This window comes from Hemitrygon akajei, chromosome 3, assembly GCF_048418815.1.
Source record: "Hemitrygon akajei chromosome 3, sHemAka1.3, whole genome shotgun sequence".
Taxonomy (NCBI): Eukaryota; Metazoa; Chordata; class Chondrichthyes; order Myliobatiformes; family Dasyatidae; genus Hemitrygon; species Hemitrygon akajei.
In genome coordinates, this window is record NC_133126.1 from 173,044,003 (window position 1) to 173,069,809 (window position 25,807).

General features: G+C 41.1%; 1 protein-coding gene across 1 annotated transcript; it reads right to left on the reverse strand.

The window, feature by feature from the left end:
* Positions 1-2,738: 2,738 nt before the first annotated feature.
* Positions 2,739-25,762, reverse strand: LOC140725634 (alpha-2-HS-glycoprotein-like). Its single transcript, XM_073041345.1, has 8 exons — positions 25,714-25,762; positions 17,135-17,412; positions 16,233-16,343; positions 13,267-13,354; positions 11,192-11,358; positions 9,409-9,510; positions 9,107-9,193; positions 2,739-4,282 (listed from the first exon to the last, which is right to left on the reverse strand). The coding sequence occupies exons 1-8, from the start codon at positions 25,760-25,762 to the stop codon at positions 3,989-3,991; spliced, it is 1,176 nt and encodes a 391-aa protein (XP_072897446.1). The 3' UTR covers positions 2,739-3,988.
* Between the last annotated feature and the right edge of the window lie 45 nt (positions 25,763-25,807).

Below are 25,807 nucleotides of genomic sequence, written 5' to 3' on the forward strand. Positions count from 1 at the left end.
TTGAGAGTTACAAGGAAGCCATCAAGGAGCATGAGTCTAAACTTAGGAGAGCTAGAAATGGGCATGAGACTGCCTTGGTGAGTAAGATTAAAGAAATCCCCAAGGCATTCTACAGGAATGTGAAGAACAGGAGGATGACTGGACTGAAGGAGGGACCGATCAGGGATATAAGAGGAAATACATGCCTGAAGTTGGAAGAGAGAGGGGAGGTCCTTAATGAATACCATGTTTCAATATTCACCAGTGAAATGGACCTTGACATTTGTGACAAATATGTAAAGCAGGCTGATATGCTGGAACATGTCAATGTTAATAAGAGTATGTGCTGGAACTTTTGAAAAATATTAGGATACATCCATGGGCCAGATGGGATATACCCCAGGCTACAATGGGACGCAAAGAAAGATGTTGCTAAATCTATGACAATGACCTTTGCACCCTCACTGCTCCATGAGTGATTGGAGTACAGCAAATGGACTTAACAACTTGTACTCCTTCCCCTCTCCCCACCCTCTTACTCTGGCTTCTTCTCCCTTCCTTTCCAGTCCTAGTGAAGGATCAGCTTGAAACCTCAGATAGATAGATAGATACTTTATTCATCCCCATGGGGAAATTCAACATTTTTTTTTCCAATGTCCCATACAATGTCCCATACACTTATTGTAGCAAAACTAATTACTTAACTCAGTAAAAATATGATATGCATCTAAATCACTCTCTCAAAAAGCATTAATAATAGCTTTTAAAAAGTTCTTAAGTAGTTTACTTAAATACATTGAGTCCTAACCCCGGCACTTTAACCTATCTTACTCCTGGCGGTTGAATTGTAAAGCCGAATGGCATTGGGGAGTATTGATCTCTTCATCCTGTCTGAGGAGCATTGCATCGATAGCAACCTGTCGCTGAAACTGCTTCTCTGTCGCTGGATGGTGCTATGTAGAGGATGTTCAGGGTTTTCCATAATTGACCGTAGCCGACTCAGCGCCCTTCGCTCTGCTACCGATGTTATACTCTCCAGTACTTTGCCCACGACAGAACCCGCCTTCCTTACCAGCTTATTAAGACGTGAGGCGTCCCTCTTCTTAATGCTGCCTCCCCAACACGCCACCACAAAGAAGAGGGCGCTCTCCACAACTGACCTATAGAACATCTTCAGCATCTCACTACAGACATTGAATGATGCCAACCTTCTAAGGAAGTACAGTCGACTCTGTGCCTTCCTGCCTCAGCTATTCATTCTTCCCCACAGATGCTGCCCGACCTGTTGATTTCCTTCAACATTTTGGTTTCAAGAAAGGGAACAGGGGTAATATTGGGAATTATAGACCAGTGAGTCCTACTCAGTGATGGGCAAATAATTGGAGAAGATTTTTAGGGACAGGATTTGCAGGCATTTGGAGAAAGATAGACTGATTATGGATAGTCAGCATAGCTTACTGAGGAGCAGATCATGGCACATACGCCTGACTGAAGTGCTTAAGCATATGACAAGGCACATCAATGAAGGTAGAGCAGTGGATGTAATGGATATAGATCTGATTAAGGTGTTTGATAAGGTCCCCCATAGTAGGCTCTTTCATAAAGTCAGGAGGCGTGGGATCCAGGGAAATTTGGCTGTATCGATTCAGAATTGACTTGCCCGAAGAACACAGAGGCTGGTTAAAGATGGAGCATGTTCTACCTGGACATCTATGACCAGTGGTATTCTGCAGTGGTCTCTTCTGGGACTCCTGCTCTTTATGACTTTAATAATGATGTGGATGAGGAAGTGAGATGGTGGGTTAGTAAGCTGACACCAGAATTGGATAATATAGAAGGTTGCCATAGGTTACAATGCAACTTCAACAGGATACAGAACTGGGCTGAGAAGTGTCAGAGTTCAACCCAAAAAAGCGAGAAGTGATTCACTTTGGAAGGTTGAATTTGAGGTCAGAATATGGGTTTAATGACAGGACTCTAATCAATGTGAAAGAACATAGAGATATCCATAGAGCTCTTAACATTGCCACACAGTTTGATAGGGTTGTACTGTGCTGTACAGTTCTATGTTCTAATTTATTCTTTCTTGCACAAGCCATGAAGAAATCATTTTCAGTAGCCAATTAATCTACAGCTTATCTACAGCTTATTTTTGTGATGTTGGAGGAAAACAACATGTTCATAGAGAGAATGTGCTAACACTTCATGACAGATCCAGAAATCTAGGCCAAGGTCTTTAAGCTGTGAGTCAGCAGCATTAACTACTCACCGCCATGCAATCCAGTTTCTGATTCCCATGCAAACCACAGAAGTCCCAAGCTTGCTAGCCAATTATCACCACCAGTGTCTAAACTGTCCACCAACTGTGACTGCTTTGTGGTACCCAGCATTAGAGAGTTACAGATTTGTCTACTGAACCCGTGCCATCTTAGATATGGGACAGGAAGAAAAAGTCCATTCATTTAGCTTTGAAGGTCAAGATAAGAACAAAACATCATAGTAGTGTCTTCTCGGGCTTCATTTCCTCTTCTATGACAGTTTTCCCTAGCCCTCTTTAGAGTATCCTTATTATTACCCTTCCCATAGTTCTCTGGGCAAGAAAATTCCAGTTGTCTGCACCCTGAAAGAAGTCATGGGTCTGATTCTGTCATTCAGTAAAAAACTAATTTGGATGAATAATTTAGATATTTGTTCATGGTTGGTTGAAAGCACCAATTACGTAGGTCATTTTATTCATTTCTGAAATTCAGTCCATTGAATTCAGTTTTAAATATTTAATGAGGTAGTTAATCAAAATAGATAAACCACATTATACTTAAGATTCATAAGACATCGGGCTGCATTTTTAATAAGGAGCATGCAGCATATTTTCTCTACTTCTTCAAAAGTTTCACTACAATGGTACATCACCGAGATTATATAAAGATAGGCTAGAGGAAAATCTTGTTAGAAAATCATCAAATATGTCAGCAAATGTTAGGGGTTCTTGAAATTTTATTCATTATTATTGCTTCCCAGCCAACCACTCTCAGGTACTTGTACTTACAAGTATGAAGTTCTATTCAATTAACTTCTAATTACTGTTGGAATTTTTAATTATTATTTAGCTTTTTTTCTTACTCTTTTATATTCTTTTAATACTGTCCAAGCCCTGACTTTATTTTGCTTCCTGCATTTGACAGCTCAGTAAGGAATTTTCAAGTTAATTGGCCAAAGAGGTACGATGTTGTTTTACCTATTAGCTGCGCTCTCCACTCTCACGTTGGACTTCTGTGCCAATTTATGCTCCACAAAAGCTATGGACAACTGTGAGCATAAAGGATAGCAAAACCCATTTATTCAATCCAGTGTGTGTGTTGCTGGAAAATATATAAAATTAAAGAACTACTTGAACAATTTGGATGGTTTTCTTTGTAATAAGGATGATTATGGAATGATCAGGAGGGAGGAGTGGGACAGATAGGTAGAAAGGATTTAATAATGAGGACACCAGACTTCAAACTTTATACAGTACAATGGATCCAAACAAAGAAATTCTGTTACAGAGTAAAGAACAAAAAAAAAATCCAATTTTATAATGTGCTGATGAGGCGAAGTTTGCTAGCTGAAACAGCTGAAAGACAGAATTATATTTTGTACTTCCAGTACATCAGATAAGTAGTTTTTCTAACATAAGGAAAAGGCTGAACAGCACAAATAGCTTTTAAAACAGCAAGATAGGCTTTTAGTGAGGGTAACTGAAATGACATAGCATATTGTAACTGAACTGTCATTACTGAATGTGCATGCATTCAATACCATAAACAGGAATGTTGTGTATTAATTTTTTTTAAAAGAGTAGTATTTATTTCAGACTTTTAATTTCAAGCTAATGCTGATCATTCCTTCCAATTTAATAATGCGTTAGGTGTGTGCCTTGCACAATCAATATAAACTGTATCTCAACATTAAAAAAGATTGGATTTTCAGTCCGTTGTGTTCTCTACTCTGGATTTATTTCAGAGACCTGTCAAATAGACACTGTGGGCCCTGCAAAGTACCGAGCTCTCCCTGGGCATATATTTCGTGGAGCAGGCAGTCTTGGAAAGTTATTTCTACTACCTGTACCTATTTCAAAACCCAGTGCGCCCCGTACTTCTTCAGATGATTCAATTCTCTTGGGAGTTCCACCACGTAGTTTTGCCTTTTTACTACCAAGTTGTTTCTTTTGAATGGTATGCCTCTTATTTCTTTTTCCTTGTCCTTTGTGTCGAAGTCTTTGCTGGATACAATTTGCAGGTTTATTCTTCGTCGAGCTTATGACCTTCAATAATACAAAGATTAAGTTAGCTACTTTGTGGAATGTGGGAGAACCTATCAAAGTAAATTGGGAAGGAGCTGCTGCAGGAATGATGGCAGAGCAGCAAGAGCGTGCGTTTCTGGGAAAAACGAGGAAGGTACAGGACAGATGTATTCCAAAAATTAAGAAAAACTCAAATGGCAAAATAATAACAGCATGGTTGATAATGGAATTCAAAGCTAATGTAAAAACCGAAGAGAGGGCATACAACAAAACAAAAATTAGCAGGAAGATTGAGGATTGGAAAGCTTTTACAAACTGACAGAGAGCAATTAGAAGATTCATTAGAAGGGAAAAGATGAAATATGAAAGCAAGCTAGCACACAATACTAAAGTGGATAGTAAAAGCTTTTTCAAGTATGTCAAAAATAAAGGGGGATCAGAATGGATATAGGACCACTAGTAAATGAGGCCAGAGAAATAATAATGGGGGACAATGAGACGGCAGATGAACTAAATGAATATTTTGCATCAGTGGTCACTGTGGAAGACACTAGCAGTGTGCCAGTTGTTGTAGTGTGTGAAGGAAGAGAAGTGGGTGCAGTTACTATTACAAGGGAGAAGGGGCTCGAAAAGCTGAAAGACCTAAGGGTACATAAGTCACCCAGACCTGACGAGCTGAAAGAGGTAGCACTAGAGATTGTGGAAAAATTAGCAAAGATCTTTCAAAAATCATTAGATTCTGGCATGGTGCCAGAGGACTGGAAAATTGCAAATGTCACTCCACTCTTTAAGAAAGGAGGAAGGCAACAGAAAGGAAATAATAAACCAGTTAACCTGACCTCAGTGGTTGGGAAGATTTTGTAGTCAATTGTTAAGAATGAGATTACAGAGGACTTGGTGACACAGGACAAGATAGGGCAAAGTCAGCATGGTTTATTTGAGAGAAAGTCTCGCCTGATGAACTTGTTGGAATTATTCGAGGAAATTATAAGTAGGAGAGATAAAGAGTGGATGTTGTATATTTGGACTTTCAGGTGGCCTTTGACAAGGTGCCACACATGAGGCTGCTTACTAAGTTAAGAGCTCACGGTATTACAGGAAAGTTATTAACATGGTTAGAGTATTAGCTGATTGGTAGGAGGCAGTGAATGGGAATAAAGGAATCCTTGTCTGGCTAGCTGCCAGTGACTAGTGGTGTTCCGCAGGGGTCAGTGTTGGGACCACTTCTTTTTATGCTGTATATCAATGATTTAAATAATGGAATAGATGGCTTTGTTGCCAAGTTTGCAGATGATACGAAGATTGGTGGAGGGGCAGGTAGTGTTGAAAAAACAGGTAGGCTGCAGAAGGACTTAGAGACAGATTTGGAGAATGGGCAAGAAAGTGGCAAATGAAATACAATGTTGGAAAATACATGGTCATGTGCTTTGGTAATAGAAATAAATGTGCAGACTATTTTCTAAATGAACAGAATATCCAAAAATCTGAGATGCAAGGGACCTTGGGAGTCCTTGTGCTTAAAGATTAACTTGCAGGTAGAGTTGGTGGTGAGGCAGGCAAAAGCCGTGTTAGCATTCATCTCAAGAGGTCTAGAACACAAGAACAGAGATATGATGATGAGGCTATATAAGGCACTTGGTGAGGCCTCACCTTGAGTATTGTGTACAGTTTTGGGCTCCTCATCTTATAAGAGATGTGCTGGCATTGGAGAGTTTCCAGGGGAGGTTCACAAGGATGATTCCAGGAACGAAAGGGTTATCATGCGAAGAACATTTGATAGCTCTAGGTCTGTACTCACTGAAATTTAAAAGGATGAGGGGGATTCTCATTCAAGTCAAGTCAAGTCACTTTTATTGTCACTTCGACCATAACTGCTGGTACAGTACATAGTAAAAATGAGACAACGCTTTTCAGGACCATGGTGTTACATGACACAGTACAAAAACTAGACTGAACTATGAAAAAAAAACCTTTTGAATGTTGAAAGACCTTGACACAGTAGATGTGGAATGGATATTTCCCATGGTGGGAGAGTCTAGGACAAGAGGGCACAGCCTCAGGATAGAGGGGCCTCCACTTAAAACAGAGATGCAGAGAAATTTCTTTAGCCAGAGGGTGGTGAATTTATGGAATTTTTTACCACAGGCAGCTGTGGAAGCCTGGTCATTGGGTGAATTGGTTGGTTCTTGATTGGACATGGCATCAAAGGCTATGAGGAGAAGGCCAGTAAGTAGGCTGAGGAGAGGAAAAAAAGATCAGCCATGATTGAATGATGGAGAAGACATCTAATTCGGGCCTAATTCTGCTCCTATGTCTTATGGTCCTATAAGAAGATTGAGCACCGACAGTGGCGACACATGTAAACTTATAATCTAATTTGACTACTGATGAATTACTGACGAGTAACTGATTAGACTGAAGAAACTGGAATTATTCTCCTTGAAACAAAGTTCAAAAATCAAACTAAACTTATTATCAAAATGCATATATGTCAGCATATACAATCCTGAGATTCTTTTTCTTGCAGAAACAGAATGGAATCAATGAAAGACTACACCCAACAGGGTGGACAAACAACCGATGTGCAAAAGACAGCAAACTGTGCAATACAAAGAGAAAGAAAACAAGAAATAGTAATAATTATAATAAATAAACAATAAATATCAAGAACATGAGATGAAGAGTCCTTGAAAGTGAGTCCATGGGTTGTGGGAACAGTTCAGTAATGAGACAAGTGGAAGTTCAAGAGCCTGATCTTTGAGGGGTAACAACTGTTCCTGAATCTAGTGGTGTGGTCCTAAGGCATATCAGTGATGATAAACCTGGATCAGATATGGGTTGCTATTGTGAACAAAGAGTGGGAAGGGGACAGAGAGTGGAGAATCATGTGTCGGATAAAGGGAAATCATGGTTAGGAAAAGGTGAAGAGAAAAGGGGAGAGGAATTAGGAGGCACCAGAGAGACAGTCTGTAATTCAAAGGTTCAAAGGTCAAATTTAACGTCAGAGAAATGTATAGAATATACATCCTGAAATGCTTTTTCTTCGCAAACATCCACGAAAGCAGAGAAGTGCCCCAATGAATGGACAGTTAAACATGAGAACCCCAAAGACCCCCCCAGCTCCCCCCTCCTGCGCATAAGCAGCAGCGAACAACTATCCCCAATCCCCCCACTCGCAAAAAAAATCATGCATCGGTACCATCTCTGAGCCCAAGCTGTGCTAAACAATAGCAAAGACACAGACCAAAGTTACCTGAAAAGATTTGCATTTCATCTGACAATCGACAAATCAAAGATTTTCTCTCTTCCTGGCGAGGGAAAGGGAGGTGCTCCCCATTTTCACAGCGAGCAATCAATAAACCAAATGTTTAAAATCAAATAGCCTTCCCTATTGGCTCTGGACTGGGTGTCCTGTATCTGAACTTGTGCCAATTATGAGTCACCCCTCTCCCACTTTCATTCACGGCACCTGTCACCTCCCTCCTCACCACTCCTCCCAGGGCACTCCACCCTCGCCATTCCCAACTTCCTTTTTTCCCGCTAGATTTACAAACTCGCGAAGAAGGATATAAGAGGTTTGCTGGAGGTCCCAAGTTCCATGACTCAAATATTGTGAATACATAGAGCGAAGCGCTTCCATTATGGAGATTCAAAGTGCAGACGCATTGAATTAAAAATGTGACTAAAGAGTGAAAGGTGAGTGCAATACAAAACAGAATCATTCAGAGCGTTAAAAAGGAGATAATATAGATGCTTGAGAAATAATAATTTGTATGGCTGAATAGCTTGAAATTAACCCCGTTGGGACAATAGACTAACCTATGCTGCCTTGCTAGAATAATGTGTGGAACTGAGAGGAGAATGAAAGGCAAAAGGGAACTAAATTTAAAAAAGAGAAAAAATTTGAATTGGAAATATACGTCATTTAAAACAAAAGCATCAAGTAATTCCTCCGCCATCTGCTGTGTTCCTCCCGCATCATGTGTGTGTGAGAGAGAGAGAGAGAGAGAGAGCGTGTGTGTGTGTGTGTGTGTGTGTGTGTGTGTGTGTGTGTGTGTGTGTGTGTGTGTGTGTGTGTGTGCACGCGCGCATGTGTGTGTGTGTGTGTGTGTGTGTGTTGCATCAAGTAATTAGTCAGTAGCCATGAAATGTGTAAAGCCTCAGATACAGGATTATTCCATCAAAAGGCAGAACAAAGACAAGATGAGCAACTGATGAGCTGCCTTCTCTGCCAGAAACTTGTTGTCCTATACTTCTGATTGCCAAGTTCACTGTGATGCTGCCAATATTCCCTCAAAGTTGTGAGATGTGTAATTTTCTGAGGAGTATCCCTGGAAACTGACACATCGTTTAGTTCAGTAAGCACTCAAGAGATGGCAGTTATTTCCAGGCTAATTTCTCTGATCGTCTTTTGAATGTAGATCCATGACATTCAATCCTAACGAAATGTTTTTTCTAGCACCTTCTGTAGCAAAACTGCTCAAAACTCTTTATGCTGGAGTTAGAAATAAGACTTGGAACAGTGTCACAAATAAAGCTATTAAATCAGGTGACAAAAACACTTAATCATAGAAGTATATTTTAGAGTAAGGTTAAAGAGGGAATAAGGGGTATAGAGGCAGAGAGAATGAGAGATAACTTCCAGAATGTAGTGTCTTGGTAGCTGAAAGATGTCTGCCAATCAACACTGTGATGACCAAAAAAAAATAAGAATTCTAAGAGGTTTGTGGAGCCAAAGGAGATTGCAAAGATAGGACTGATGGATAACTGAGATAGAAAGATAACTGATAATCATTTGGAGATCCCTCTTCTAAAGTTTAATCGAACTCCACAACAACTGATTACCTTTGGTCTGTAGTGTTCACATTTCACTTCCACTTTCTCTTGCCCAGTAATGGGTTTATAGACAGAGGCAGCACAGAAACCTTTATTCTACAAAGGAAAAAAATATGACAGGAAATGCACAGCAAAATTTGCAGCCAGTTTTCCCTTTCTATTATTCTCTGGTTTTAATGTTTTTCTTTAGATCTACCCTTCTCCATATTACAGAAATAAATGGAATTTCCTCCACAAATCCACACTAGGAATTTTGTGGTATTATTCTTATGATGAATTAGACTAGTAGTCTGTACAGCAGCAATACTTACACGAGAAGCAAATTTGCCTGTGCAGTTCGGAAGACTAGAAGTTTTAGGACATTTAGTTTCTTGGATTACAAATTCAACAAATACTTTCTTCCCAGCAACCTTCTGAATGAAAACACAGGGAAATAATTATTCAGCAATAAGTAACAATGGAGTATCAGCTTTAAATTACAACATCCATCTTTGCTGATAGCAGTTATTTAGTTTAAATATTATTAAATCTAAATAAATGCCAGCAGCAAGTTTAATTGCATACTGTGCAGACAACATAGAACTATAGCACAGTATACACCTTTCAGCCCAAGATGTTGTGACCTTTTTTTTCAAATATTATTATTATTCAAAAATAACACGGGTACATTGAAGTAACAACACTGACAATGCCTCAAAAAAAAGAAATTATCTTAAAGACTGAAAATGTTTGTGAATAAAACTTGTGACCTTTTAACCTATTCTAAGATTAATCTAAACCCTCCCTCCTATATCTCCTACAGAGTCCTTCTTTTCTCTATCATCCATGTGCCAGTTTAAGAGTTTCCTAAATGCCCCTGATATATCTGATTCTGCCACCACTCCTGACAAGGCATTCCACCCACCCACCACTCTCTTTGTAAAGAACTTACCTTTGACATCCCTGCTACACTTTCCCCCAACCACGTGAAATTATGCCGCCTGATATTAACTATTTCTGCCCTAGGAAATAGTCTCTGGCTGTCCACTCGATCGATGCTTTTTAGCATCTCTATGAAGTCACTTCTCATCCTCCCTCGCTCCAAAGAGATAAGCTCCAGCTCACTCAGCCTGATTCACTAATCCAGGCAGTACTATCTTTTGCAGCCTCTACATCCTTCCCATAATAAAGCAACCAGAACCGAACATGATATTCCAAGTCTGGTCATGCTTTCCTACACTTTTCAAATTTTCTCATACTTTTCACTTCATGCATTTCCTGATCTTGATGCCAATGTGCTACAATCACCATAAAAACTTCTATCACCAGTTCTTTTGTGTCAAGTTACAATACAACAGCACATTTTTTTGTCCTGAACGCTATATTTTGCTCTATTAGTTTCAGATCTGATCTTTAACATGATGTTTGGCAGATTGCTACAGTATCAGCTGTATTGTGGGCCGAAGGGCCTGTAATGTGCTGTACTATCTACAGTATCAGTTGATCTTAACCTTGTACAATGATCTGAACAGGATTTCATTTACTTGCCAATTTGTGAAGTAGAGTTAATGATTGGCTATCTCAAGCCTCAAAAAACTATATTCCTGCGTATCTCGGCCAGCACAGTACAAACATGAGCAAAAGTCTGTGCAAATTAAAATCTTTCTGAGGCTTGAGCAACTTCAAATTTCAAAGTTCAAAGTACTTTTATTATCAAAATATGTGTATGTCACCATATACTACAGTGAGACCCTGGGGAATATGTCAAGTTTGCCTTACTTGGAATTGCTGAAATATTTCTTACTGACTTTAAGACTTACGATGCCAAAATTACACCTGTGCATTAGGTCTCAAACTCTGGACATTTCTGCAGGACTTTATTTATGGAAGCAGAGGTTCTAATGGATTATAGAAAATAGAACCATAGAATAAAATTATCAGATTGTTACAGCATGTAAAACTGTTTTTCCCAATGAGTCCTTGCCAACTCTTAGTATAGAGATCCCTTCCATTTCCCCAGTTCTTTTCCCATATTACTTGCATATTGAACTACACGAGTTCAGATTTTTATTTCTTAGATTTTGCTGAAAACAATAGAATTGCCATCAGCCTTACCTGGGAGGAAGCTCTTGTTATTTTCTGTACAGCAAAATAATTTGGCTTGCTGCTGTTTTGGTTGTACTTGTGTAATGCCGCGGTAACAGTGTAGCTGGCATCAGAATGATTTAAAGCTATACGATGTGGGCAATCTCGACAGGGTCTCAGAACCATGTCGTCCGAATCTGCAATGAAAGCATGGGAAGCAGCAATAAAAGCAGCTTGAAGTATCTTCTTTAAGTACAGTACTGTGCAAAAGTCTTAGGCTCCCTAGCTATGTACAGCCTATAGCTAGGATGCCCAAGACTTTTGCACAATGCTATAGAAATTTTCTGTATTGCACTGTTACTGCTGCCGCAAAAAAAATTCTTGACATATGTGAGCAATGATAAACCTGATTCTGATATGGGTCTCTATTGTGGACTGAGATTGGGACGATGGCAAGGAGAGGGTAATCATGGTTGGGAAATGGGGAAAGGAGAGGGGAGGGGGTGGGAAGCACCAGACAGACATTCTGTAATGATCAATAAACCAGTTTGGAATCAAATAACCTTGCCTGGTGTCTTAGGGCTGGGTGTGGCTGCACCCAGACCAACCACTGCCCCCCCCCCCCCAATCTGGCACTCCTTCCCTGTCACCTGTTCCAGACCCCTCCCATGATGCTCCACCCTTGCCATTCCCAACATCCTTTGCTCCCGCAAGATTTACAAACACACTCTCTGCTCCATATTGTCAAATACAGTACTGTACTAAAGCCTTAGACTCCAGTGCTATGTACTGTAAATAATGGCATCCATTGTCTTAAAAGACAAATTCTGATCAGTAGATAGATAGATAGATAGATACTTTATTCATCCCCATGAGATACTTGTAGGTCTTAACCTGCTCCACACATTCTCCATTAATGATGTAATAGTAATGCTTGCTATCAGACAGAGATTGATAATCTTCCATTTTATCTCTTAAAAGCAATTAATATTCCGGTAGGCTACACAGAGGCAGATACGGGTAAAATATGGAGCCTGCAATATTTTCATAAGCTATGACAACAGCAGTTTATATAGATTACAGTGATTACCATAAGCATCATGCTTGACAACAGGTGAAATATTTGGCAAAAGAAGAATGGATGCTTTATATTTTGATGGAATTAGGTGAAACAAAATATAACAAAGTCTCTAAATGCTTCCAACCGCCTACATAACTAAATGGTCGGTTTCTGTGTTGTACTTCTTTGTTTAGTAATGGGATAGTTTCAGCACAATGCTGTGTGTGGCCTTGGGCAGATTCCAAGATAATCTCAAATGTAACCTTCATAATGACTATATTAGCAAATATTTAATATATGAAGACTTGAGATCTTCTAAATCATTCAGATGTTTTGTTGAAGTTGGATAAGATGTTGGTGAGGCCTAATTTGGAGTATCGTGTGCAGATTTTGGTCACCAACCTACAGGAAAAATGTAAATAAGGTTGAAAGAGTGCAGAGAAAGTTCACGAGGATGTTGCCGGAACTGGAGGACCTGAGTTATAAGGAAAGATTGAATAGGTCAGAATAGGCAGGAATGTGGAAGATAGAGGGAACATTTGATAGATGTATACAAATATCTATCAAATCTCTGTATAGGGTAAATACAAGCAGGCTTTATTTACTGAGGTGAGCTGAGGCAACAACTAGAGGTCATGGATTAGTGGCGTTATGTGAAATATTTCAGGGGAGCATGAGGGGAAACTTCTTCACTTCAGAGGGTGGTGAGAGTGTGGAATGAGCTGCCAGCGCAAGTGATGCATTTGATTTAGGTTTCAACATTTAAGAGAAGTTTCGATAGGTACATGGATGAGAGGAGTACGGAGGGCTATGGTCCTGGGTCAATGGGCCTAGGCAGTTTAATGGTTCAGCATGGACTAGATGGGCCAAATAGCCTGCCTCTGGGCTATATTTTTCTATGACTCGAGGAAAACTAATGCGAAGTAATTCACGGGTTGCTGAGTTATTTTATTGCTGAATCTTTCAAAGTTGAGCAATAATGCCCTGGTGGTCGAAATGAATGGTCAGCCCAATGAAGGTAACATTCACAGAACCTCTGACTCACCTGGTGATATTAAGCACCAGTACCTGTCGACCTTCATGCATCCAGTTGTTTTGTTCATTTGTAACTGTACTTTACAGTCACCAGAAATCTAACATAGAAAAGTCTGTTATTATTTGTTTACAGCTTGCAATTATCCATCTTTATTTCTAACACAGAAGTGAGAACTGAGCAACCATACAGAGTAATGTACAGAAACAAGTAACACTGCAAGTTTTCCCTTTCCTTTTTCTGCAACGGTGTCCTCCAACCAGAATACAGCTGAAAAATAGGTAGTAACCATCCTCTCTTACTTCCATCCTCTGTTCTGAAATACCTAATTTTTAGGATGACAGTGAAAACATAATGCTGCTAGTCTAATCCCTACACCCAACATGTCTAACACTAGAGCACGCAGTGTGTGTAGTCTGGAGAAGATCTGCAGAGCCACGTTGGGAATCTTGAAGCAAGTTACTGCTTCTAACTTCCTCTGCCAAGACTGGGCTCTGTCGAAGGACTCCAGGTGGTATCCAAAACCGGAAGGTGCTGCAAGACTGGCCTTAGTCTCAGATTTTCCCATTTGGATGTTAATGCGTTGATATGTGGAACTTACTGATGTTTTAATGGTAAAACAATTGTGACTCCTAATTAAAAAGACACAATTTTCCCATTTCAGGTCATTCTTCAGTGCTTTGTGCTCACAGCCGGGTGGGGAAAATGCCCATCAAAGTTTGTCAGCATCTGCTATCTTGAATCACATGTGACTACTACCAGAAGCTGGGTGATCAGCATTCATGAAAGGTGGCAGGGAGGATTTGTGATAAAAATCCTCTGACAATTCCTAACAGTAATAACTAGTACAATGACTCACCAGGAATATCAATGGCTGTGTAAATATATAACTAAAGTATTTGATCACAACTTTACTAACTGATAAATATATTGAATATAGTTGAAAGGGAGATGATATTAGAATGTCCATATAATGAAAAGAAGCTTTAGGCAATATGCTATCAAGTTAAAAACAAGTTATTGTTGTTATATTATTGTTACAAAATCAGTCATTTGTAAAGCAGAGTGTGGTGAATCTCTGGCCTTCTCTAACCCAGACGGTTCTGAAGGTTTGATCATTGATGCTGGGATACATCCTAGAATGTGCTGGGATACATCATCATTCAAATAATCAGGGGTCATCAGCTGTTTCAGGTTTTTCAGCATTTAACACCCTCGCCCAGGCAACCCATCCAAGGTTGATCAAGCCCTAATATGTGTCCCAGCAGCATTGGTCCATGGGCCACACTTCTTAATCCATAGCAATCTGGAGGCTCGCTCAGCAGCCTCTGTGATGGTCCTGATGGCTCTTTTCTTTGCAGCCCCTGTATTGCCAAGGACAGAGTAGGTACTGCAACAGAGAGCAGCCAGCAATACCCCTATGCCCCACCTCTGTAGGTTCTCATCTTGCCATCCATCCCTTGTTAAAAGTACTTGGCACAGAGGAGAAGTTGTGGCCGGAGTAGATCAGCGAGTATCATATCAAATAGCAGCCAGGCTTGCGAGGCTGAATAACCTATTCTTGGCCCAACCATCCTTGCATTAATTATATCTGACCGCAAGTAAATAATTAAGTTGTAAGCTAATATTCCACAAGGACGTCATATTAAAAAATCTGGTTCAATGGTAGTAAAGCCAAGATGCTCCAAAATTCTAATGTTTTAAGGTTATCCCTGCTGATTCTTGGGTGGAACATTACCTGACCCTCATTTAACACTACAAATGCAGTTGATTTGCAGATTTTGTGAATTTCCATGTATTGCCGCCACAAAACAACAAATTTCACCTCATATAAACCAGTGATAATAAACTTGGTTCCGATGTTAAAGTGAGTGACTACATTTGCAGCTGGGTGTCGACTGAGTCAATCTGTAAGGAAAAATGATATCATGACATCAAAGATGTCCTCCTTCTGCAAAGAACAGGGCTTTCCCTTCCTCCTCCACTGATGCTGCGCCCCCAGCCACATCTCCTCCATTTCCCAACATCCACGCTCACCCCATTTTCCTGACACCTTAATGGTATTCCACTTGTCCTTGCCTACCGCCCCATGAGTCTTTGCATCCAATACATAATTCTCTGCAATTTCTGCCACCAGACATATCTTTACCTCCCCCCTCCACTCCTCTCCGCAGGGATCGTTCCCTCCATGATTCTCTTGTCCATTCATCCCTCCCCACTAATCTCCATCCTGACACTTATCCCTGCAAGCAGCCAACATGCTACACCTGCCCATCAACTCCTCCTCACCTCTACTCAGGGCCCAGACAGTCCTTCCAGGCGAGGCAACACTTCATCTGCATCTATTGTGTCCAGTGCTCCCGATGCAACCTCTTCTACATTGGTGAGACGCATCATAATTTGGGGGACCGCTTTGTTGTGCACCTGCATTCCGTCCACCAAAAGTGGAACTTCTCTGTGGCCAAGCATGTTCATTCTAATTCCCATTCCCGTTCCAATATGTCGGTCCATGGTCTCATCTTGTGCTATGGTGAGAATACCCCCAGGGTGGAGAAGCAACACCATACATTCTGTCTGGGTAGACTCCAACCTGATTGTATGAATATCAATTTCTCCTTCCGGTAAAAAAAGTTTCTCTCTCCCGGTGCCCTTCCTCCCTCTCTTTCTCATATGGTCCACTCTCCTATCCTATCAACTTCCTCTCCAGCCCTTTACCTTTCCTACCCACCTGGCTTCACCTATCCTCCTTCCCTTCCCTCCACCTTTATATTCTGGCATCTTCCCCTTCCTTTCCTGCCCTGAAGAAGGGTCCCAACCCAAAATGTCGACTGTTTATTCATTCCCATAGATGCTGCCTGACCCGCTGAGTTCCTCCAGCATTTGTGTATGTTGTAGGGAAGCTGAGTGGGCAGCTTTTCCATAATTACCCCTCAATGTCAACTTTGCTAAGTATAAAAGCATTCAAATGGGAAACTTACAGCTTCAGGACCTGATCGTACTTCACACTGTGCCACAGGTTTGGGGTTCAGTGAGTGGCATCTGGTTTCTAGTATTTCAAATTCGAGGTAAACAGAAGGCGTGGCTTGCTTCTGAAAGACAAATAAAAATGTGTAGTGTAATAAAATTAGTCCAGTCTCATCTGTGTTTGCAATGAGGTACAGTCAAGGAACTACATTGCAAATTCTTGCCCTGGATTTACATGACAGAAAACAATAATTAACCCCAGTATTAACATCCAGCCATCAAAAAACAGCTTTAATTCACCTGCACACTTTGTGTCATCCCTAACAAAAGAATAAATTGCTAATTCTTTCCACTCTATCTCATGAAACTTTGGCGGACAATATATGAACAGCAATAGCTGTAACATAAATATTCCCTAACAACAATGAGACACACTTTGATAACCAGTAAGACATGGCAAATTTGGGAGATCACCATGACAAGAACAGCTTGTATGGGAAAGACAAGAACAATGCCCTGAGAAGGTGTTCTTTTATTTGAACTTTCTCATGAATAGTCATCGTAATTTCCTGATCAAAATCTATAATCGTATCTTATCTATATCAGAAAATGGAAGTATACAGCAGACGTGCCTGCTTCAGGAATGGCAGATTTAAATTTTAGTGATTATATCTGATCTCTGGTTTATCCCAGTTTTGCAGTGCTGTAACGAACCAATCGCAGCACCATATTGATATCAGAGACATTTAAAAAAATTCTTCAAGGCCACTGCTCTTCGTCCAGATCTGTTTTGGGAATTTTCCTACTGATGAAAACAATTTTCATCTGTTTCAGGATTTTACAAGAAAAGGATTTTCTGTTTCACAAAAATACTCTGTGTTTCTCATGTTCTGTAATAACTTAGTTTCGTACTCACACTTCGGTCTTCCTGGGCATTTTCGATTTTGTTCAGCACGTACTTGTATTCTCCTGGCTGGTCAGCATTGATGTGTTCTACTGCCAGTTCTGCTGCCTTCACCACCCTCTGCTCATTGCAGGAAAGGGCCCTGTAGGAGGCTGCAGGAGAGGGCTGGAAGAGTTGAATGCTGACCATAAGTACCATCAGCAGTTTCATGTTATCTGAGAACATGAATGATGGAGCTGCACGACTTCGGAGGGCCTCCATGAATTGTCTCTCCAACATTAGGAAACTCACTGCAGTAGAAGTAAAAGTGCAAATATCAGCAATTTGACCAAGCACAATCTGGATTAAGTAGAGACATTGGCCATGGGAAAAACAAACTTGTAAACTTGAAAAATAAATATGAAAATTGCTGAAGTCACAGGAACATCAGGCAATGACCAAGTCACTTGTAAAACAAAGGTCATTTGAAATATGTGCACAGAATTAATCAATAAGTAAACAATCTATCTTTAATAGTTCAATAGTTCCATTTAATATCAGCGAATGTACAGGATATAAAACCTGAAATTCTTGCTCTTCACAGACACGCACAAAAACAAAAGAGTACCCCAAAGAAAGAGAGACAGTAACAATATTAGAGCCCAAAGCCGCCCCCCTCACTCTGCCCTCCCATGCACAAGGAGCAGCAAAACAATGTTCTTCCCTTCCCCAATTCAGCAAAAAAATGCATCAGCACCATCCAACACCCAAGCAAGCAATAGCAAAGCCCCCAAGAAAGACCATGATCTGCAGTAAACAAAAGCTAATCATTCACCCGACAATTTGACATACCAAAGGATCCGGGTCTCTCGCTACGTGACTCCCTTGTCCGTTTGTCCCTCCTCACTGATCTCCCTCCTGGCACTTATCCTTGCAAGGGGAACAAGTGCCACACTTGCTCCTACATTTCCTCCCTCACTACTATTCAAGGCCCCAAACAGTTCTTCCAGGTGAGGCGACACTTCACCAGTGAGTCTGTTGGGGTCGTATACTGTGTCCGGTGCTCCCGGTGTGGCCTCCTGTGTATCAGTGAGATAGCAGCAGTAAGAAGAGTGCGTGTCCTGGGTGGAGGGAGTCCCTGATGATGGATGCTGCTTTCCTGTGACAGCGTTTCATGTAGGTGCACTTTATGATTGGGGGGGGGGGGGTGGTGGTTTGCCTGGGATGGAATGAGCTGTATCATTACTTTTGTAGTATTTTTCGTTGAAGGGCATTGGTGTTTCTATACTGGGGTGTGATACATTCAATCAATATACTCTCCAATGCACATCTATAGAAGTTTGTCAAAGTGTTAGATGTCATGCCAAATCTTCAGAGACTCCTAAGGAAGTAGAGGAACTGCAAAGTTTTCTTCATAATTGTGCTTACGTGCTGGGGCCAGGACAGGTCCTTCATAATAGTAACATTGAAGAGTTTAAAGCTGCTGACCATCTCTACCTCCGATCCTCCAATGAGGACTGGCTCATGGACCTCTGGTTTCCCTCTCCTGAAGTCAATAATTGGCTTCTTGAGAAAGAGGTTGTGTTTATGACACCACTCAGCCAAATCTTCAATCTCCTCCTACTTGATGATTCATCACCATCTTTGATTCAGTCTACAACACGGATGTCATTAGAAAACTTAAATAGGGCATTAACTTCACGGTCATAGGTATAAGGCAAGTAGAGCAGGGGGCTAAGCACACAGACATGTGGTGCACCTGTGCTGATGGAGATTGTGGAGGAGATGTTGTTGCCAATCTGAACTGACTAAGGTCTGCAAGTGAGGAAATCCAGGATCCTATTGCACAAGGAAGTATTTTGAGGCCAAGGTCTGGGAACTAATTGATTAGTTTTGAAGGGATGATGGTGTTGAATGCTGCGCTGTAGTCAATAAAGAGCATCCTGATATATGCATCTTTGCTGTCCAGAGGTTCCACAGTTGAGTGAAGTCCCAAAGAGATGGCATCTGCTGTGAACCTGTTGCTCCGGTAGGCAAATTGGTGTGGATCTAAGTCACAGGAGTTGATATATTTCATCACCAACCTTTCAAATCTGTTAATGTAAGTGCTACTGTGTGATAGTCCTTGAGGCAGGTCACCACGCTCTTCCTAGACACCAGTATAATTGAAGCTCCTTTAAAGCAGGTGGATACCGCATACTGCTGAAGTGAGAGGTTAAAGATCTTAGTAAACACACCAGCCAGTTGATCAGCACAGGTCTTTAGAACATGGCCAGTTACCCCGTCAGATGCTTTTTGTGGGTTCATCTCCCTAAAGGCAGCTCACACATTGGCTTCAGAGACTTTAATCATAGGATCATTGGGAGATGTGGGAGTTCGTGATGGTTCCTCCGTGTTTTGATTGTCAAAGTGAGCATAAAAGTCATTGAGGTCATCTGAAAGTAAAGGCCTGCTGTCTCCCATGTCACTTGATTTAACTTTATAGAAGCTGCTAGTATTCATCTCTGCCACAACTGTCGAGCATCTCTCATAGATTCAAATTTGGTCCAACTTTTCCACTTCGCCATGAGATGGCTTTCTAGGTTTCATACCTGGACCTCGTGTAACTTTCTTGGTCACCAGATTTGAATACCTATGATTTGGCTCTCAGCATATATCAGATCTCATGGTTCATCCAGGGCTTCTGCATAGGGAAGACTCTGAAAGATTTAATGGGGACATACTCATCTACATCTGTTTTAATAAAGTCTGATACAACCATGGTATATTCAGATTCCTAGATGAATGCTTGAACACGGCCCAGTCCTCTGACTCATAACAATCCCATAGCCACTCCTTTGCCTCCTGCACCCACCTCATAGTTGTCCTAATCTATGTATCTTTGCTCTTTAGCCTCTGCCTAAAGCATTCAGGCTCTCACGACCAGACTATGTAACAGTTTCTACCCCCAGGCTATCAGACTCCTCAATACCCAGAGCCTGGACTGAAACCTTACTGCCCTATTGTCCTGTTTATTATTTATTGTCATGCCTGCACTGTTTTGTGCACTTTATGCAGTCCTGGGTAGGTCTGTAGTCTAGTGTAGTTGTTTTTTTCTCTCTGTGTTGTTTTTTATGTATTTCAGTCTAGTTTTTGTGCTGTGTCATGTAACACCATGGTCCTGAAAAACGTTGTCTCATTTTTACTGTGTACTGTACCAGCAGTTATGGTGGAAATGACTTGACTTGACTATAGATAGCTGGGAGAAGGACAGTCAAGTGATTCGATTTACTGAAATGTAGGGCATGAAATAGCTGGTATTCCTGATCTTTGAGTCTTTGAGTCAGTGGTAAGCTTCAGAATAGAACAATGGCCCTTTAGAACAGAGATGAAGAGGAATTTGCTTCACCAGATGATGGTGAATTTATGGAATTCTTTGCTACAGATGGCTGTGGGGGCCAAGTCCCTGGGTATATTTAAAGCAGAGACTTGATGAGTCAAGATGTCAACGATTATAGGAAGAATGCAAGAGAGTGGGGTTGAGTGGGATAATAAGTCAAATATGATGGAATGACAAAAGGGACTCAATGGGTTGAATGACCTAATTCATCTCCTATGTCTTATGGCTGTATGGAATGTTGGCCTTTATGGCAAGGGACATGGAATAGAAAAGAAAGAAATTTTTGATGCAGTTTTGCAGGCTGCAGGTTTTGCACATTCTTTTGTCTACATATTTAAGGAAGGATGTGCTCATATTAAAAATAGAGTAGAGAGCATTCACTAGATTGATTCCGGTGATTAAGGTGTTAACTTATGAAGAGGGTTTGAGCATGCTGGGCCGATACTCATTGGACAATAGACAATAGACAGTAGGTGCAGGAGTAGGCCATTCGGCCCTTCTAGCCAGCACCACCATTCGCTGTGATCATGGCTGATCATACACAATCAGTACCCTGTTCTTGCCCTCTCCCCATATCCCTTGACCCCGCTATCTATAAGAGCTCTATCTAACTCTCTCTTGAATGCATCCAGAGACTTGGCCTCCAGAGCATTCCACATATCCACCACTCTCTGGGTGAAAAAGTTTTTCAGCATCTCTGTTCTAAATGGCCTACCCCTTATTCTTAAACTGTGGCCTCTAGTTCTGGACTCACCCATCAGCGGGAACATGCTTCCTGCCTCCAGCGTGTCCAATCCCTTAATAATCTTATATGTTTCAATCAGATCCCCTCTCATCCTTCTAAATTCCAGTGTATACAAGCCCAGTCGCTCCAATCTTTCAACATATGACAGTCCCGCCATTCCGGGAATTAACCTTGTGAACCTACGTTGCACTCCCTCAATAGCAAGAATGTCCTTCCTCAAATTTGGAGACCAAAACTGCACACAGTACTCCAAGTGGGGTCTCACAAGGGCCCTGTACAGCTGCAGAAGGACCTATACTCAATTCCTCTTGTTATAAAGGCCAGCATGCCATTAGCTTTCTTCACTGCCTGCTTGCTTTCATTGACTGATGTACAAGAACACCTAGATCTCGTTGTACTTCCCCTTTTCCTAACGACTCCATTTAAATAGTAATCTGCTTCCTGTTCTTGCCACCAAAGTGAATAACCTCACATTTATCCACATTAAACTGCATCTCCATACATTTGCCCACTCACCCAACCTGTCCAAGTCACCCTGCATTCTCATAACATCCTCCTGACATTTCACACTGCCACCCAGCTTTGTGTCATCAGCAAATTTGCTAATGTTACTTTTAATCCCTTCATCTAAATCATTAATGTATATTGTAAACAGCTGTGGTCCCAGCACCGAACCTTGCGGTACCCCACTGGTCACAGCCTGACATTCCGAAAGGGATCCGTTAATCACTACTCTTTGTTTCCTGTCAGCCAGCCAATTTTCAATCCATGTCAGTACTTTGCCCCCAATACCATGTGCCCTAATTTTGCCCACTAATCTCCTATGTGGGGCTTTATCAAAAGCTTTCTGGAAGTCCAGGTACACTACATCCACTGGATCTTCCTTGTCCATTTTCATAGTTACATCCTCAAAAAACTCCAGAAGATTAGTCAAGCATGATTTTCCCTTCATAAATCCATGCTGACTCGGACTGATCCTTCTACTGCTATCCAAATGTGTCGTAATTTCCTCTTTTATAATTGACTCCAGCATCTTTCCCACCACTGACGTCAGGCTAACCGGTCTATAATTCCCTGTTTTCTCTCTGTATAAGAGTAAGTGGTGACCTTATTAAAATAAAAGATTCTGACAGGGATTGATAGAATGGATGCTGAGAGGAAGTTTCTCCTACTTTATTACTTTATTGTCGCCAAACAATTGATACTAGAGCATACAATTATCACAGCAATATTTGATTCTGCATTTTGCGCTCCCTGGAATACAAATCAATAGTAAATATAGTAAAAATTTAAATTATAAATCATAAATAAAAAATAGAAAAGGGAAAGTAAGGTAGTGCAAAAAAAAACTGGGAAACAGGTCCGGATATTTGGAAGGTACAGCCCAGATCCGGATCAGGATCCGATCAACAGTCTTATCACAGTTGGAAAGAAGCTGTTCCCAAATCTGGCGGTACGAGTCTTCAAGCTCCTGAACCTTCTCCTGGAGGGAAGACGGACAAAAAGTGTGTTGGCTGGGTGGGTTGTGTCCTTGATTATCCTGGCAGCACTGCTCCGACAACATGCGCTGTAAAGTGAGTCCAAGGACGGAAGATTGGTTTGTGTGATGTGCTGGGCTGTGTTCATGATCTTCTGCAGCTTCTTTCGGTCTTGGACAGGACAACTTCCATACCAGGTTGTGATGCACCCTAGAAGAATGTTTTCTATGGTGCACCTATAAAAATTAGTGAGGGTTTTAGGGGACAGGCCAAATTTCTTCAGCTTTCTCAGGAAGTAAAGGCGCTGGTGGGCCTTCTTGGCAGTGGACTCTACTTGGTTAGACCAAGTCAGGTCATTTGTAATATTGACCCTGAGCAACTTAAAGCTTTAGATCCCCGAGGAACTAAGATACTTCCTAGCTGAAGTATCTACAACTATGGGGCACTGTTTCAGAATAATGTATCACCTACTTTGGAAGGAGATGTGGAAGAATTTATTCTATCAGATGGCCATGACTCTAGGGAGCTGTGAGAGCAGAGATACAGAATATGTAGTATCTCTTATGTAGTATCTCTGTTCATAAAAGATTGAGTGATATAGGAATCAAGAAGTAGGGAACAGAAATTTATAATGGTGTTATTACAAAAATTGGATCCATTATAAGTTTATTAAGTGATGAAGAAGGCTTAAGGGATTACTTGGACTATTTATGTTTCCTTTTTTATTTACAAACATTTGTGTGCAGCATTTGGTGTGAAGGACCAGACAAGAATAACCAATGTGAACAATTGGTTTAGGTAATAGTTGGCTGTTATGCTGTGCATAATACTAATTTAAATAATCATCTCATAATGGACTATGAGATAGTGAGAGTGCATATATGTTACAAAATTAATAAGTTGAAGCAGTACGGAAGCCTGCTCATTAAGAGCAGCTAACAGTTTGCCACATATGAATCTAACTTTGTTCTTGATATTTTTTATTTTGTAAAGAAAAACTAATTTATTTTGCTTTTCCATGATGCCTTTCAGCCCATTGAGTCTAAGCAAGCAGAGCACTATGTCATTACACCCTCACTCAAAATTGTTCTGCGATTTATTCTCTTCACATACCCATTAGAATTCACTACTATCCTATGCTAGGGGCCTTAGCTTGTTTAACCTTTTCTTATAACATATGTTCTCTAATCCAAGCACCATCACAGTGAATCACCTATGCATCCTCCCTAAGACTTCAAAGGTTACAGCGGGACATTGTTAGGATGCAAAACTGGGCTGAGAAGTGGCAGATGGAGTTCAACCCAGATAAGTGTGAAGTGGTTCATTTTGATGAACCACTTCAAATATGATGGCAGAATATAGTATTAATGGTAAGACGGTAAGACTCTTGGTAGGGTGGAGGATCAGAGGGATCTTGGGGTCCGAGTCCATAGGACGCTCAAAGCAGCTGCGCAGGTTGACTCTGTGGTTAAGAAGGCATATGGTGTATTGGCCTTCATCAATCATGGAATTGAATTTAGGAGCCGAGAGGTAATATTGCAGCTATATAGGACTCTGGTCAGACCCCACTTGGAGTTCTATGCCTAGTTCTGGTGGCCTCACTACAGGAAGGATGTGGAAGCCATAGAAACGGTGCAGAGGACATTTACAAGGATGTTGCCTGGATTAGGGAACGTGCCTTATGAGAATAGGTTGAGTGAACTCAGCCTTTTCTCCTTGGAGCGAAGGATGATGTGAAGTGACCTGATAGAGGTGTACAAGATGATGAGAGGTATTGATTGTATGGCTAGTCAGAGGCTTTTTTCCAGGGCTGAAATGGTTGCCACAAGAGGACACAGGTTCAAGGTGCTGGGGAGCAGGTACAGAGGAGATGTCAGGGGTAAGTTTTTTATGCGGAGAATAGTGTGTGCATGGAATGGGCTGCTGGCAATGGTGGTGGAGGCAGATACGATAGGGTCTTTTAAGAGGCTTTTAGATAAGTATATGGAGCTTAGTAAAATAGAGGGCTAGAGGTAAGCCTAGTAATTTCTAAGGTAGGGTCATGTTCGGCACACCTTTGTGGGCCAAAGGGCCTGTATTGTGCTGTAGGTTTTCTATGTTTCTTTTCCTTCCCAACATGAGGTAACCAGAACTGAACACCATACTCCAAGCATGGTCTAATCAAAATTTTAGAGTTGCAACATTACCTTGCAGCTTTGAACTCAATCCGCCAATAAATGAAGACCAACACAACATTGCTCTTCTTAGTAACCCTATAAACTTGCATAGCACCTTTGAGGGATCTATGGCCGCAGACCCCAAGATCCCTCTGTTCCTCCACATTGCTAAGAATCCTATCATTAATCTTGACTCTGTCTGAAAGTTTAACCTTCTAAATTGTATCACTGCACACTTCTCTGGATTGAACTCCATCTGTCACTTCTCGTCCCACTTCTGCATCTTATCAATGTCCCACTGTAACTTACGATAACCCTCTACACCACCCACAACACCACCAACCTTCGAGTCATCTGCAGACTTACTAGCCCACCTTTCCACTTCCTCATCTAAGTCATTTATGTAAATCACAAAGAATAGATGTCCCACAATAGATCCCTGCAAAACACCACTAGTCACCGACCTCCAGGCAGATTACACTCTATGTACTACCAACCTCTGCCTTCTGTGAGAAAATTAACTCCCAATTCACTCAGCCAAGTTTCCCTGGATCCCAAGTCTCCTGACTTTCTATATGAGCCTACCGTGGGGAACCTGATCAAATACCTTACTAAAATTCATTTTGCCACATACACTGCTTTAACTTCATCGATTTGTTTTGTTACTTCTTTGAAAAATTCTATCAAGCTTGTGAGATATGACTGGCCCCTCACAAAGCCATGCTGACCATTCCCACTTAAACTATTCTCCTCCAAATGCTTGTAAATCCTGTCTCCAAGAATTGTCTCCTGTAGTTTGCCTGCCACTGATGTAATACTCATTGGTCTACAATTCCCAGGGTGATCCCTCTTACCGTCATCCTCCAATCTTCCAGTAAGTTTAATGATTGTTTTCATTTTCATTTAATTCTGTAACTTCAATGATATTTAATTGCAAATGAACATTTA

Bases quoted from the DNA above. Each gene is read 5' to 3' on its own strand.
- LOC140725634 (XM_073041345.1), bottom strand. From the start codon at position 25,762: ATGAAAATGAAAACAATCATTAAACTTACTGGAAGATTGGAGGATGAC. The intron at 17,413-25,713 runs GTAAGAGGGATC...CTTCTACTGCAG, and splicing joins TGGAAGATTGGAGGATGACG to TGAGTTTCCTAATGTTGGAG. The intron at 9,194-9,408 runs GTAAGTATTGCT...TTTCCTTTGTAG, and splicing joins CAGGCAAATTTGCTTCTCGT to AATAAAGGTTTCTGTGCTGC.